Source organism: Callospermophilus lateralis, chromosome 2 (assembly GCF_048772815.1).
Source record: "Callospermophilus lateralis isolate mCalLat2 chromosome 2, mCalLat2.hap1, whole genome shotgun sequence".
Taxonomy (NCBI): domain Eukaryota; kingdom Metazoa; phylum Chordata; class Mammalia; order Rodentia; family Sciuridae; genus Callospermophilus; species Callospermophilus lateralis.
In genome coordinates this window covers 183,064,764-183,078,308 of record NC_135306.1, presented here as the reverse complement: position 1 = coordinate 183,078,308, position 13,545 = coordinate 183,064,764, and the positions used below count along the sequence as shown (strand labels likewise).

Here is a 13,545-nt window from a genome sequence, read left to right as displayed (position 1 = left end):
AAGAGAAAGGATGATCTGTACAAGCCAGGAACAGGGGAAACCAAAGATAACAGCTCTGCAGATTACTATGGTGGGCAGGAGCCCAGGAAGCAATTATTTCCATGAATGTAGAATCATTCTGATTCGCTTGTAAATGAGGGGGCATTTCAGAAATCTTCAAACTCCTGCTGCAGTGGTTAAAGAGAAGGAAGTTTCTGGATGCGAACACTCAATCACTATGAAGAAAACCCCACGGGTACAGAAAGACAGCAATCAGCTTCTCCCAATCGCCTTGGGTTCCTTCCAATGAAGTCGGCACTTTTTTTTTCCTTTCCTGGCCCAGCTGGGCTTTCAAATTCTTAAATGTAGAGCAGGAAAAAAAAAAAAAAAAGGGCCTTCCCATTCCTCCTGTTAAATGGACCTCCAGCAGTTTTACTCTAAGTAAAAGTAAGTGAGTTCTTTAAGGGTGACAATTCTTTTCTATGTCTCCTCTAAGGAAGATCCTGACATCAGTGGGGGACCACAAGTCTCGTGGTAAATATTTACCACCCAGCAAATTCCAGGTTGTGACATGTTTGGTTGGATCCCCTAAACACAGACTGTGTGTTTACATAAAGCTCCTTTCTATCCACAGATAGGGGAAAAACAAAACAAAACAAACACACACACACACACACAAAAAATAGTGCTAGTTGAAAAGCCGGCACTTCCCCCGTCAAATGCTCTCTGTGATTTCTGTAGAAATTATCTGTAGCTGCTCAGTCACTTGGATCTGTTTGGCAACAGAAAGCAAAGGTCTATTCCAAAAGCATAAGCTCTTTTTACTCTCAATTACACAGGCTAGTGGGGGGCTCACAGCAGCAGAGCGAACAGCAAGAGCGGCTGGAAAGTAACTCAGCAGATCTTCCAGTTCCACAAGATGAGTGTCCGCACTGCGATTTGCCCCTGCTACCCATTTCCCACCTATCACCCAATCCTGGCAATTCTACCCTCAAATACTTCCCAAAGCCCTGGCTTGGCGGTTCCCGTTCTCATGGCTTTTCTGTATTTTTTTTCCATAACTTCCCACTGCCCAAGTCTTCCGTGGGGTCTCCTGGGCCACCAGTCCACAGTCGGGTCTCTGTGGTCCACTCCCAGGCTTCTCCCTTCCTGTCCGTGACAGAGTTTCTCTCCATGACCAAAGTCAGCGGAGGCTCTCTTCTTCTGGACTCTCTTCTCAGCTGGGCCCAGACATTTGGGCTTCCATGTTCCTCTCTCCACAGTCCAATTCTAGCAAGCCTCCTGCTGAGCCAGATTAGCAGGGCCCCATCCCTACCTACCACCCTGCAGCTCTCCCCCAGTTCCTCATCCTTACCATCCCCCAGGGGACCACTGATCATTCCAGCCTGACTTCAGCAAGACCCCTGTTAGATTCACTGAGCCAGAATCCCCCTGACCCCTGACGGTTCCTCCTAGTTATCTGCCACCCTCAGAGCCCAACCCCACTCCTGGGACGTACATTCCCACGCTGCCTGTCGTATCTGGAGTTGAGCCTGGTTCTACACGAGTCTCCTATACCCGTGGGTTCCACGCCTGTGGATCCCATCAACCAAGGATTAAAAATACTTGAAAAAAATTGCATCCATACTGAACACAGTAGACATTTTTCTTGTCGTTCTTCCCTAAGCAACGGAGAGTAACAACTGTTGGTGCAGCATCTGCACTGAGTTAGGTAACCTAAGTAATGTAGAGATGATGAGAGGTATATGAGAGGAGGGGGACAGGTTATATGCAAATACTACACCGTTTTTAAAGAAGGATGCACACACCTGCAGATTTTGGTATCCTTGCAGGGTTCTGCACCAATCCCCTGTGGATATCAAGGGACCCCTGTACTCAGGTCCTTTCTCTCCTACTTGTTATGGTTTAGATAGGAGCTGTCCCCCCAAATCCCTGTGTTAATGCAGGAATTTTCAGAGGTGGGTGCAGTGATTGGATTGTGACCACTATAACCTCATCAGTTCATCCTAGTTTGAATGGACTAACCGGGTGGTAACTATAGGCAGGTGGGGCATGGCTACAGGAGGTGGGTCCCTGGGGGTGCATCTCCCCTGCGCCCCCTTCCTCACACTCTCTGCTTCCTGGCCGCTGTAAGCTGAGTAGCATTCCTCCAGCAGGCCTTCTGGCCATGATGGGCTGCCTCACCGCAGGCCCAGAGCAACAGAGTCGGCCGACCGTGAACGGAACCTCTGAAACCATGAGCCAAACTAAACGTTTCCTCCTCTAAATTGTTCTTGTTGGGTATGTTGATGACAGCAACAAGAAAACCGGCTAACACAGGACTGCAGTGGTTTCTCTACAGAAAATCTGCTTTTACTGCTCAGCTACCATCCAGCTGTGGTTGTTTTGACATCTGCAGGGTGGCCACGTGGACCTCTGCTCTTCAAATGCACCTCACTGCTTCTTGCCTCTGGGCCTGCTCACTGCCGTCCCCTCTGCGTGGAGGGTCTTCCGCCCAACCTCGCCCCCTCGCCTGACCAGTCCGCTCCTCCCATCTTCTGGATTAAAGTTCGCCATTGCTCTCTCCCTACAGGTGGCCCTACCCTCTGCCTCTGGAGCATCCCGAGTTTGCTCTGCAACACCTTCTCCACACTGGTGAGCCATGCCTGTCCTTCCTGCAGACACCACGCCTGTCTTGCTCCCTGGGACCACTCTCTAATTCTAAGAGGCATGTCTTTTCACATTTTTGAACATTTAGAAACCGGGATGCATCTTGGAGTCAATAGCGTTTCACAACTGAATGGTCAGCATCGTTTCTTTCTCAGCAAAACATAAAATAACAGTGGACCTTATACTCGGCATCTTTTTCTTTTAACTCCTAAAAAAATCACTTCATTGATCTTTTACCATACATAATTTATTCAAATGACATCCATTTGAAGTGGTAAGATCACAGCTAGAGTGTAGGTTACCCTGTAACAAATCTATTTGTCAGTGATACCTTAAGGTTTAACAAAATTTGGTCATGTCCCCATATCTCCCGGGAATAGGGCCTAGCTTATAGCAGCAATCAATAGATATCTATTAAATACAACACAGCCATGCAGACATTTCCTGAGGATCCAATATTAGTTTTTGCTACCTAAGAAACATACCCTAAAATTTCAGCAAAGATATATTGTTTTCTCATGGATCTGCGGGGTGGCTGTATCTCTGCTGGCCTCGGTGGGGACACATCGTGGGCTGTGGGGTGGGTTTGGGTTTGGCCCACCTGCCACCACGTTCTCCTGGAACCAGTGGCTCTGCAGAGCAGAGTCTTCTTGGGACACATCACCCAAGTGCAAGAGCCCACCCAATGTGGTGAGCACATTTCCAGACCCTGATCCTATCACCTCTGCCAATATGCCACTGGTCAAAGCAAACCCGGGATCCATGGGACAGGGGTGTTTCCTCCGGCCTGTCTGTCGGGCCACAGGGCAGAGGGACTGCATGAAGAACTGAGAATAAGAATCCATCCCCGCGTGGTGGAGGAGAGGGGTGGCCCGGGGGAAGGAACAGTTCTAGATTTCTACAGATTCCAGCATTAACTGCAGGAGGGTTCCCTCCATGAGCCACATACCACCTGCTCCTGGCTGCAGTGGGTGAAGGGCAGAGTCCAGAGTTAGCAGTGGTGGCCAGAATAGGTGACCCCTCTGCCCTGCAGCCACAGGGACCCTTCCCATGAATTCTACCAGCTGACTATTCACTGTAAGTCCAGGCCCCAGCAAGACACTAGGGTGGTCACTGGCTAATTTAGGTCAGATGGGAGGTTAGGATAGGAGGATGGAGTCCAAGGCCCCTGGGAAGCAGAAGTGGGGGTGAGTACTGAGGGCTACTGCCTCTACTGATTCCTGTTTCAGGGCTGTTGTGACATGTATGACATGACTGTGTCCAAATGTCACATTATATGCACACACTGGTCCTAGGAGACAAAAGGCCCACCCTTCTCTTGCATGAACTCATCTTGACATCTACAACCAACAAGGTCCCAAACACGGTACAATCTGGGGTCGAGTGGATTAGAATCTCAGCGTATGAATGCTGGGAGGGAGGAACACCATTCAACAAGGGGACAAGGTGGCTTCTACCCACTCCTGCAGCACAGGGCCCGGCACATGGCAGGCACCTGCTTGTTACCTCCCCACTAACCAAAAAAAAAAAAAAAAAAAACACCCACCCTAATGCATGCTCTCCAAAACTCTCTCCTGTCTCACACACACTTTGCAGAAGAAGCAGAACAAAGCCGTCACTGTCCGCTCCTGGGGAGGTGCCAAACCTCACAGCCAGCCTTCCAAATCCTCCCGAAGCCTTATCACCAGGACACAGCAAGAAAGATAAAGAAACCGCAGCCCGACTGCCAAAATGTTCTGCCACCTCCTTAGCACTGGGGGCTTTTCTGAAGAGGTCACCTTCCTAGCATGGCCCCACCACCACGTGATAGGAATGTGGAGGGTGCATTATTCTTTTGCTAAGGGAACCCGTGAGGAGGAAGGGGCCAACCTGCCCCCTTCGCGCTCCGCTTCCCCTCCAACACCAGCCGCAAGAGCCTGGCAGATCTCCTGGAGCCCTGAGCCCAGGTTGGTGGCAAGTCAGTGCCATCATGGGACGATGAAGAGCATCCTTCTCACCTCAGATGACTCGAGTTCCCAACCTGCACCTACCGCTGGCTTGCTGAGTGGACTTGCCCAGGGAAAACCCTCAGTGTTCCTCAGTTCTTCGTCCAGAAATTGGAGGCCGTAAGAGCTGCGACCCTCAGAGGCACTTGGTGACAATGGAATACAAAAACACAAGTTGAATGTGGAGACAGGCACCTGACATCTGTGTCCCCAGCATGTGATATAAACCCCTGCCTGGTCTTCTCCTGGAGGGCTGACCCACTCCTGACCAGAGTCCTCAGAAGCTCCCGGGGACTGTGAGAACTGAGGCCCCTGAGAAAGGTTTTGGGGGTTAGTTAACGAATGCTGCACACAAAGATTACCCCACATCTTCGAGGTTTAACAAACAGAACTTACGTTGTCTGACAGTTTCCAAAATGGGTCTGAAATCCACAAGGGGCCTGTCCCTGGCTCAGGGTCTCTGGCAAGATTACAACCGAGATGCCAATATGGGCTGCAGGGATTTGACCAGGGACAGATTCACCTCCAGCCTTACCCAGGGGGCTGCTGGCAGGCCCCAGCTCCACAAGGGCCTCTGAGAGGGCACTCACAACAGGGCAGTAGGCTTCCACCAGCGAAAGCAAGAGAGACAGCAGGAGACAACAGTGGAAAGGATGTCAGCCTTGGTAACCAAACCCTGGAACTGACAACTCATCGTCTTTGTTTCATTTTTCTTTGTTGAAAGTGAATCCTAATTTGCACACCCATGTTCACAGCAGCATTGTTCCCAGCAGTCAAAGGATGGAAGCAATCCAAGTAAGTGTTCATTTGTCAATGAGCGGAGAAACAAAATGCGGCATGTCCACACAGTGGAGTAGTACTCAGTCTTAAAAAGGAAGGGAATGGTGACGTGTGCAATATGGATGAGCCTCGAGGACATTATGCTAAGTGAGCCGAGCTGGTTGCAAAGTGACAAACACCATCTGATTCCACCAATATGAGATACTTCGCTAGAATTACCAAATTCATCATGACAGGAAGCAGAACGGTGGCTGCCAGGGCGGGGGAGAAGGGTCATGGGGAGTTGTTGTTTAATGGGTTCAGGGTTTCAGAGATGCAAAATGTCAGAAAGTTCTGGAGATGAGGTGCACAGCCATGTGAATGTACTTAACGCTACTGGACTGTGTTATGGGAATCAATTCTATGTAATGGGTATTATCTCACACACCCACACACACACACACACACACGCACACACACGCATGCACACACACAATGCAGGTCCAGATCACATTCACAGGGATGGGGTTATACCAGGGTATAGATATCAAGAGATGGGGATCACTGGAAGCTACTGCCACATTCAGGGACATTTTTAAGGACACCTGAGTGGCACTCACACCCAACATGTGCACGACACCCCCTGCTAAATCTCAGGTGTGCACCTCCCAGGGAGAGTTCTGGAGCAGCAGAAAAGCCAGAGTGAACCTGCTGCACAGGCACAGATTTCAAAATGTCTTGCAAACAGAGATCTTTCCAATCATTGAAGTCCCCGTGAAAAGCCAGTCCCACCCCCGTGTTCCTTGGTGTCCAGTCTGCCCCACAGGAAGGCTAAGACCACAGAGCTGTGCCTTCTCAGGCCCATCCCAGTTCCGAGTCCTTACGGAGCACATCCTTGGCTGTCAAGGCCAAAGATAAAGAGGGCAACAGAAGAGAGGCTCACTGTAGGGTGGAATGTCTCCCTTTTCACCCGAGTTAGAGAAAAGGCATTTCAAGCACCATATCTCCTTGTCTGGAGACCCGTTTTCTCCACCTCCTCAAAATAAATATTATAAAATGTAATTTTCTTTTCCCACATCAACTGAAAGCAAAGATGCATTTTTCAAGGCCTTAGAAGCCCACAGGAAGCAATTAGGACATATTTGGATTAAATGAGCTCCTGTGCAGCGGTTCTGAGTGGGGAGTACCTGGTGTAGCGTAAGGTCTGACAATTCCACGTGGCACGAGACTGTGTTCTGTCCAAACCAGACGCCTCTGAGACTCTTCAGGAAAACACGGCATGGAGTTTGGTCTCTCAAAAGCCCAGCATGGGTCAGATTTTCCCACACTCCTTTGTTCAAGTAGCAAGAGTAGCAGGCAGCTTTGCATTCAGAGGCTACCATGTCCGCCCAAAGCACAGCCTTAAATACTAGAGTCACACTCGGAGCATGGAGATGTATACTCCATATGAGGGACGCAGAACTGCAGGCTGGCCAGGGGACTGCAGACCCAAGACTGGTGTCTTGTGCTCACTGAGGGGCAGACTCCCACTGAAGGAACGGAAGAAGCTTCTACTCGACTGAAACAATGATCACAACATTATTATTTTAATAAGTTATGAATACTTTAACTCACATGACTTAGCGATGTCTGTGCTGTGGATTCCACCGTGTGCACATTAACAGGGTGAGGGTAAGAGAAGTCTTTTCTATTCCTCAGCATTTACTGAACCCCTGGTGTGCAGGACACCATGCCACTAGGTAAGTTCTGTAGAGTTCAAGGTCACAGCCAGTGTTCCTGAATAGCCAATGCTGATGCTTTCCACGGGGCCACCTGGAGTGGAGGCTGGTATACTGGCCGCACCTAAGGACCTTACCAACTGCCTAAGGAGGGCACCAACCCAGAGCTTGTCGTCTAAGGGGATGTCATTTGGGTACAGAGGCACAAGGCTGAGACCCTAAGGAAGGAAGGGTTGCTCGACGTTAAACATCTGTTAAGGGCTGGGCTTCCTAGGTGCAAGTTCTAGGTACCACCAGCTTTTTCTATGAACCTCATGTTTGTGAGAAGGTAATAAGGAAAAAGAAGCAGAATTTAGAAAAGGTAATTTCCACTGACCTAGTCCCTCCCGTCCATGCTGATACGTCTTGACTTGGTGATGTTGGTTCCCATTTGGGATCCATCCCTGGCTCTACTTTGGCCTCTGTTTTGATTTCATTTTATAAAAATGTGACTTGTGTCTCAAGACTAGCAATACCCAGAAGTTTAGAAATCCCTAGACAAATGGCAAAATTAAAATCCATTCTAAGGTTCACGTAGAACACTGGCTCTCAGACTTAGTGTGCTTTAGAATCATCTGGAACATTTGTTAAATGAAACAGAGATGGCTGGACCCACCCCCAAGGGTGGATTCAGATGGTCGGGAATGGGACCCCAGCACGCGCATTTCCAAAGTTCCCTCCCTCCCACCCACCCCCGAATGGGGTGGCTGGACTGAGGGTTGCATTTGGAGAAAACCACTGGGAAGGGAAGACCCGGGAAGGGCTTTTCCAGGCAAAGACAATCAGAGGCTTCCCACTCTACCAGCACTCACCTCCTGAGCTGTTCCCGGCACAGATCCTGGCCAAGTCTATGCAGATACTATTTTACCTTGTCTCTTCTAGTCATTACAGAATGTTTACTGAACAAGAGTCAGAAGTAAAGAAAGGTGCCGGTCAGTCTTAGTGGAGGCCGTGGCCTCACCCCACTGTGTGCCTCCCAGGTTCCCTAACACAGCTGCATGCATCCTTCCGTTGCTATGACACAGCTCTGAAATCAAAAGCCTCGATGTGCACCGGCAATTTACACAAGAGGAAACAAAGTAGTAAACAAACACAAGGCAGTGGGGACGTTAGCTCAGCTCAGCTCGTCATCACAGAAACGCAAATCAGAGCATTCGGGGAGGCTCTCCTTCAGGGACTAGTAAAATGGAAAAAAAAAAAAAGCAACAGCAAATGTCTGTGATACAACAGGAAAACTGACAGGTGCGAGTGATGCCAACGTCAACTGAAGAAACAAAAATCCAACAGCTGCGTGGTGAGAGGTGGCCACGACCTGCACAGGCGACCCATCCTGCAGAATCCACCCTACAGAAATAATCCAATGGAAAGAAAGGGATCGCATGGCCCAACAATGCAGTGACTTAGAAACCACAGCACAGGGACACGAGGGTGTGCCCTGCAGCTGGGGCCAGCTGCAATTCTGAGGAGGAAAGGTGTGAGGGACAATGAACGATGAAGAATACCAAATGCAGAACGGTGGGCGCGGCGTGGTCAAGACCCAGGCACACGCACCTACCCGCCCCAGGGCTGGGGGGCCACGCGTAAGAGCCACCCACACTGTGTTTGGAGGCAGGCGTGGGGTCCTTCCTCCCGTGCCTCAGTGACGGCCATGCTGCGCGGCGGGGTCCACTGCCCAGTGCTCCAGCGACTCCTACCTTGGGAACTCTCGCAGCTCTCCTCGTCACTGTTGTCCTGACAGTTGTTCTGCCCGTCGCAGAGGAAGCTCTTGTCGATGCAGAGGCCGTTCCTGCAGTGGTAGCGGGCGGTGGAGCAGAGCAGGGGGTTGGCGGCTTTGAAGGGAAAAGAGGGCTGGTCACCAGGGAGGCCAGCGAGTCCCACCCCCTGCGACCCCAGAACCTCCCCCCGCCAGCCGCGAGCTCATCCTGCCCGTGGAAGGCCAGGCCAGGACAAGACTCACTCTGCCACCTTGCAAGCGTCCCTTCCCCCAGGTCACCGTGCTGCTGCCTGTGACCACACCAAAGTGGTCTGAATGACCATTCAGCAGCTCCCCCTGAATGGTCAACCCCTAGGCTGGCCTGCAGCCTGCTGAATCTAGGGCAAAACCTGGATCCATGGACTTCTCCCTGGGAACTTGAGAGTGGACCAGTCAGTGCCAGGAGACTCAGGGAGAAAAGCTGAAAAAAGTAACTGAGTCAGGTCAGAGGTCAAAGGTCAGAGATCACATGATCACGCCCAAGCGCTAGCAGGATCCTTCTGGCTCCCTCACTGTGGACCAGCCTGTTAATTCCTCATTTATTCTTTATGACTTACGAATGTAAACTCCTGGTCTTGAGTCTTTGCCACCAAAAAAAAAAAAAAATCCACAGACCCAGTGGGTCAGTGGCCATTTCCAAAAAGCTCCTCCAAAAGGCTCCCCTGTTCTAGGGACTTTCACAAAAAGAAAAGAAAATGACAGCTCTGAGCCCTGCTTTCAAGCTAAAGGGTGGCAAATGGTCAGTGTGAGGTCAACATATAATTACTTAATAACGCATAAGCAAATGTGCACAGGCAGACAGTATCTCTGCAGCACAGGACACCTCGTGTTCCCATTCCTCACGAGGCTCACTCCAGGGCTCTGTTTCAATCAGAGGAGTCACGTGGAAATGACCTTATTCACTGTGCAATCCTGGGTACATCCCTTCGCCTCTCCGAGCTCTGGTTGCTTTGTCGGTGGACAGGACTGGCTACATCATGGGACGGATCCAGAGCAAATTGAAAATATGGGGTCTGCTGTTCAAAAATCATTAAAACCATTCATGACAGCAAGCACAGAGTATAAGAGCAGGCGTGGCACCCTCCTGGCCTAAACACTGGCCCTGTGTGACTGCACCAGTCCCAGGCCCGTGGCTCTCACACTGCTACAGCGTTAATTTAGCATCATGTGATTTCTATGAGAAGACACAGAGGGCCAAGACTGGCAGGCAGCACCCCCTAGTTATGTGTGTCCTGGACACACAGGGTGTGGCCTCCCACAGGAGGAGAAAGTGGTAATGATGAAGAGGGTTCAGTCTGGACCTCAGGTGGTGAACTGAACCTGAACTGCATGTGGCGAGACCAGCCTAGAGCGGATGCCAGGCCCAGCTCAGGAATTGCTATGGGCTCAGGCTGTCAGCACCAGTGCCCCTTGCAAGATCCCCCAAGTGTGAGGTGGCAGCTGCAATCTCTCTGCTGGGAGCTCCACTGAGCTGCTGTTGGGTCACACACAGATCGTAGCTACCAGGACCTGGTGGAGTTCATGGGGCTGGGTCAGCTAAAGGCCTGCAGGCTCTATTTATTTTTTTTTTTTAATGTTCAACCTAGGAAGTTTAATTTGGAAGGTCAGAGGAAGCAGAGGATGGGGGAAGCCAGAGCTCTGGGTTTAGAGGATGCTCAGCCAGTGTAAAGCCAAATAACCAAAGTTCAACTTGAAAATGGAAGATTGGATTATGAAATTGCTGTGGGCCAGAGAATGGCTGAAACCAATGTCTGACTTCAGCCAAAACCCAAATGGAGAAACACAGAACCACAGATCATGTTGGGTTTTGGTCCAAGGCAGCACTCCAAAGCCTTCTGCCCATCAGCACCACCAAGGTGACCTTCAGCATCGCTGAGACCTTGTAGGTCACATTTATGTGGCCAAGGAATCAGGAAAAAGCGGCTCATTCAAGAACAGCCCTAGGAAGGCACCCAATCACTCCAAGGTAAGCCATCAAGACTGCGTTAATACCCTAGTGCCAAGCCCAGACTCGTTATCAACTAACTCACTTTCCCTTCAGCCTTAGACCCTTTCAACCGCATGAGCTTCCCCCAAGGAAAAAAGTCGTGTGTGTGTGTGTGTGTGTGTGTGTGTGTGTGTGTGTGTTCATATGTGTACATACATACTACCTATGTGTATGTATTTATACATGTACATTGGAAAACCAAGTCACAGACTGGTTTGAATGCATGTGACCACAAGGACTAGTAGCCAGAACATGTGAAGAACTCTCTTAATCAGAAAGTAAAGGACCACTCAATAGGAAAATGGGCAAAGGATTCAGTAAGAAGAATGGCAAATGGTGTGTACTGTCACCAGTAATGAAGTGGCACTTCACATGCGTGACACAGAACCCATTTAAGGGCTTACACTAAAGGTTGTGGGCGAAGAGGAAGTCTTATGGATTCCGAGCAGGAGTGCAAACTGGTAGGACCACCTTGCAGAGCGATTTGGTAAATTTTAAGGTGCGTATACCCTATGACCTGGTAATTTCACTTCTGGCTCTTATACACTCTACAGACAACAGAACAAAGATGTTTGCTGAAGCCATTATTTGTAAAACAAAAAATGAGAAATGACCCAAATGTTCATCAATAAGAGAACAGAGACAATGTGGTGCGCTATACAAGAGGATAGTGAAAGCCTGAGGTGGCTCTTTTTCTGTAAAGGGACAGATGGTAAATATTTTAAATTTTGCTAGCCACTGATGTGTTTCTGTTCTAATGACTCAACTTGGTCACTGGAGTGTAAAGCAGCCACAGATAATTCATAAACAAAGGGCCACGTTCCAATAAAACTTTATTGACAAACACAGACAATAGGCCAAATTTGGTCCAGGGTGCATAGTATGTCAACCACTGTTGTACCACAGTGAAAAATGACATGAACTGGTCACGGTGGATAAACCTCATAAACATAAAAGTCAGTGGGGGAAAGCAGTGAGTATAATATGTATAGTGCTGTATCATTTATGTGAAGTTACCTGTGCAAAAAATAAAAATGTCATTTGTTATGGAAAGACAGAAAGACATACAGTGAATCAATGCAAACTCATATGACCAAAACCACCATCAGGTTCAGGGCAGTGGATGCCTCTGGAGAGAAGGGACTAGGATGAATCTGAGAGGGACCCGCTGCAGACTTCTAATTATATTTGGTAACATTTTTTTTTTTTTTTTTTTAATCTGAAGCAAAGAAGGCAACCCACAGCATGTTGCTTGGAACCGGGTGTTGGGAATACAGGTGCTCATGAGTCTCATCTTTTCTGTGACAGTGGCTTTCTGTTCCCTTGGTCCCCTTTCCTCTTGTCCACCAACAACTGCCTCAGCATCTCTGACAAAAGAGGGGGTGCACACTTGTAAAGAGCCACTCCTGAGCTCCTTCCTGGGTCTCTCCTCTGTGACTCCACAGGCCACACAAAGCCCTAAGACGTGAGCCCTGTTCCCCACCCTGCTGCAGGGCAGAGGAACTGAGGGGGAGAGAAGGCAGAGAAGTACACCCCCACCCCAGCAGTAAGCTAGCAAGGAGGGCTCCCGTCAAAACCTGCACAGCCAGGTTCACGCCTTCCAACTGCCAGGAGTTCACAGAGAGGGCTCCAACTCCACCTCCCGCAGCACCTATTGATTCTCCATTGACCCAGGTCCTGCCAAGCTTCATCCCCAGTTCCCAAGGACAAAGCCGATGAGAAGGGAGAGGGGAGGCTCCTGCCCACCCTGCAGACAAACGGACAGCAAGAAAAAATAAAGCTGACAACCTGGGAGGGGACATAAAACCTTAAAAAGACAACCCAAGAATTCCAAAAGCCTAGCACAGCTTCCAAAGAGACTGGAAAGTTCTACAAAGGAGCCAAAGGCAATCCCCTCCCTCCTCTCCCCCAGCCCCTGCGTCAGAGCCTAGTCTAAACAATGACTGTTCCTAAGGGTGACCCTGAGCTGCTACCAAAAAAGGCAGACATGGACAAGAGATTCTGGTCAATGACAGGATTCAAAGGCACAATGCTTCGAGTCACCTAACCAGAGTGGCAGATGTCCCCCACAGACCCCAGACACTTCAAGTGTCCTCTGCAGCTATTGACAGACTTAGTTAGACTGCAGCACCAGTTCACATGGACCAATGCTGGAGGCTTTGGTGACCTGGACTCAAGGCTCAGAGGTTTCTGCAGCCCATGGGGACTGTCCCAGAACCTGCAAACAGTCACTGCTCAACAAACAAAAAGGAGACCCTGCGTACTATTGGGTGTTATGGCCCAGGATCTCTAGTAATATTTAGTGTGCTCCAAAGGTTTATGTTTTCTTTGTCCTTGCAAAGAATGGCTTACTACGCACTCCTTGAAACAAAAAAAATGTATCATTTTACTCAGTTAACTAGGGAGAGGAACACTGTTATCTTATAGTATTTATTTCACTGGAGGTGGAGAAAATAGTCTGTGGAGTCAACTTACTCAATTGTAGGCTCCAAAGCTCCTTGGGTATTATTAGCACAAGAAATACAGGGCTCTAATGGTCTATTTTCCAACCCACAATATGCAGGAAAGAGAACGTGTCTCTCTCTGCCATGACGGAGGGAGGCGTGAGTTAAGGGAACCGCTTAGCGGTTCATTAAACTGGCGCGTCTACTTGGACCACATCTAAAGGAGCGGGCC

The 13,545-nt window shown here is 49.5% G+C and overlaps 1 protein-coding gene across 2 annotated transcripts in view; it reads right to left on the bottom strand.

The window, feature by feature from the left end:
• Positions 1–13,545, bottom strand: part of Ldlrad3 (low density lipoprotein receptor class A domain containing 3) — a 227,644-nt gene that overhangs the window by 97,380 nt on the left and 116,719 nt on the right. For both annotated transcript variants that reach the window (XM_077108700.1, XM_077108701.1), the window contains one exon: positions 8,824–8,958. In XM_077108700.1, the coding sequence (XP_076964815.1) occupies positions 8,824–8,958 (135 nt within the window). The remainder of the gene's footprint in view (positions 1–8,823; positions 8,959–13,545) is intronic.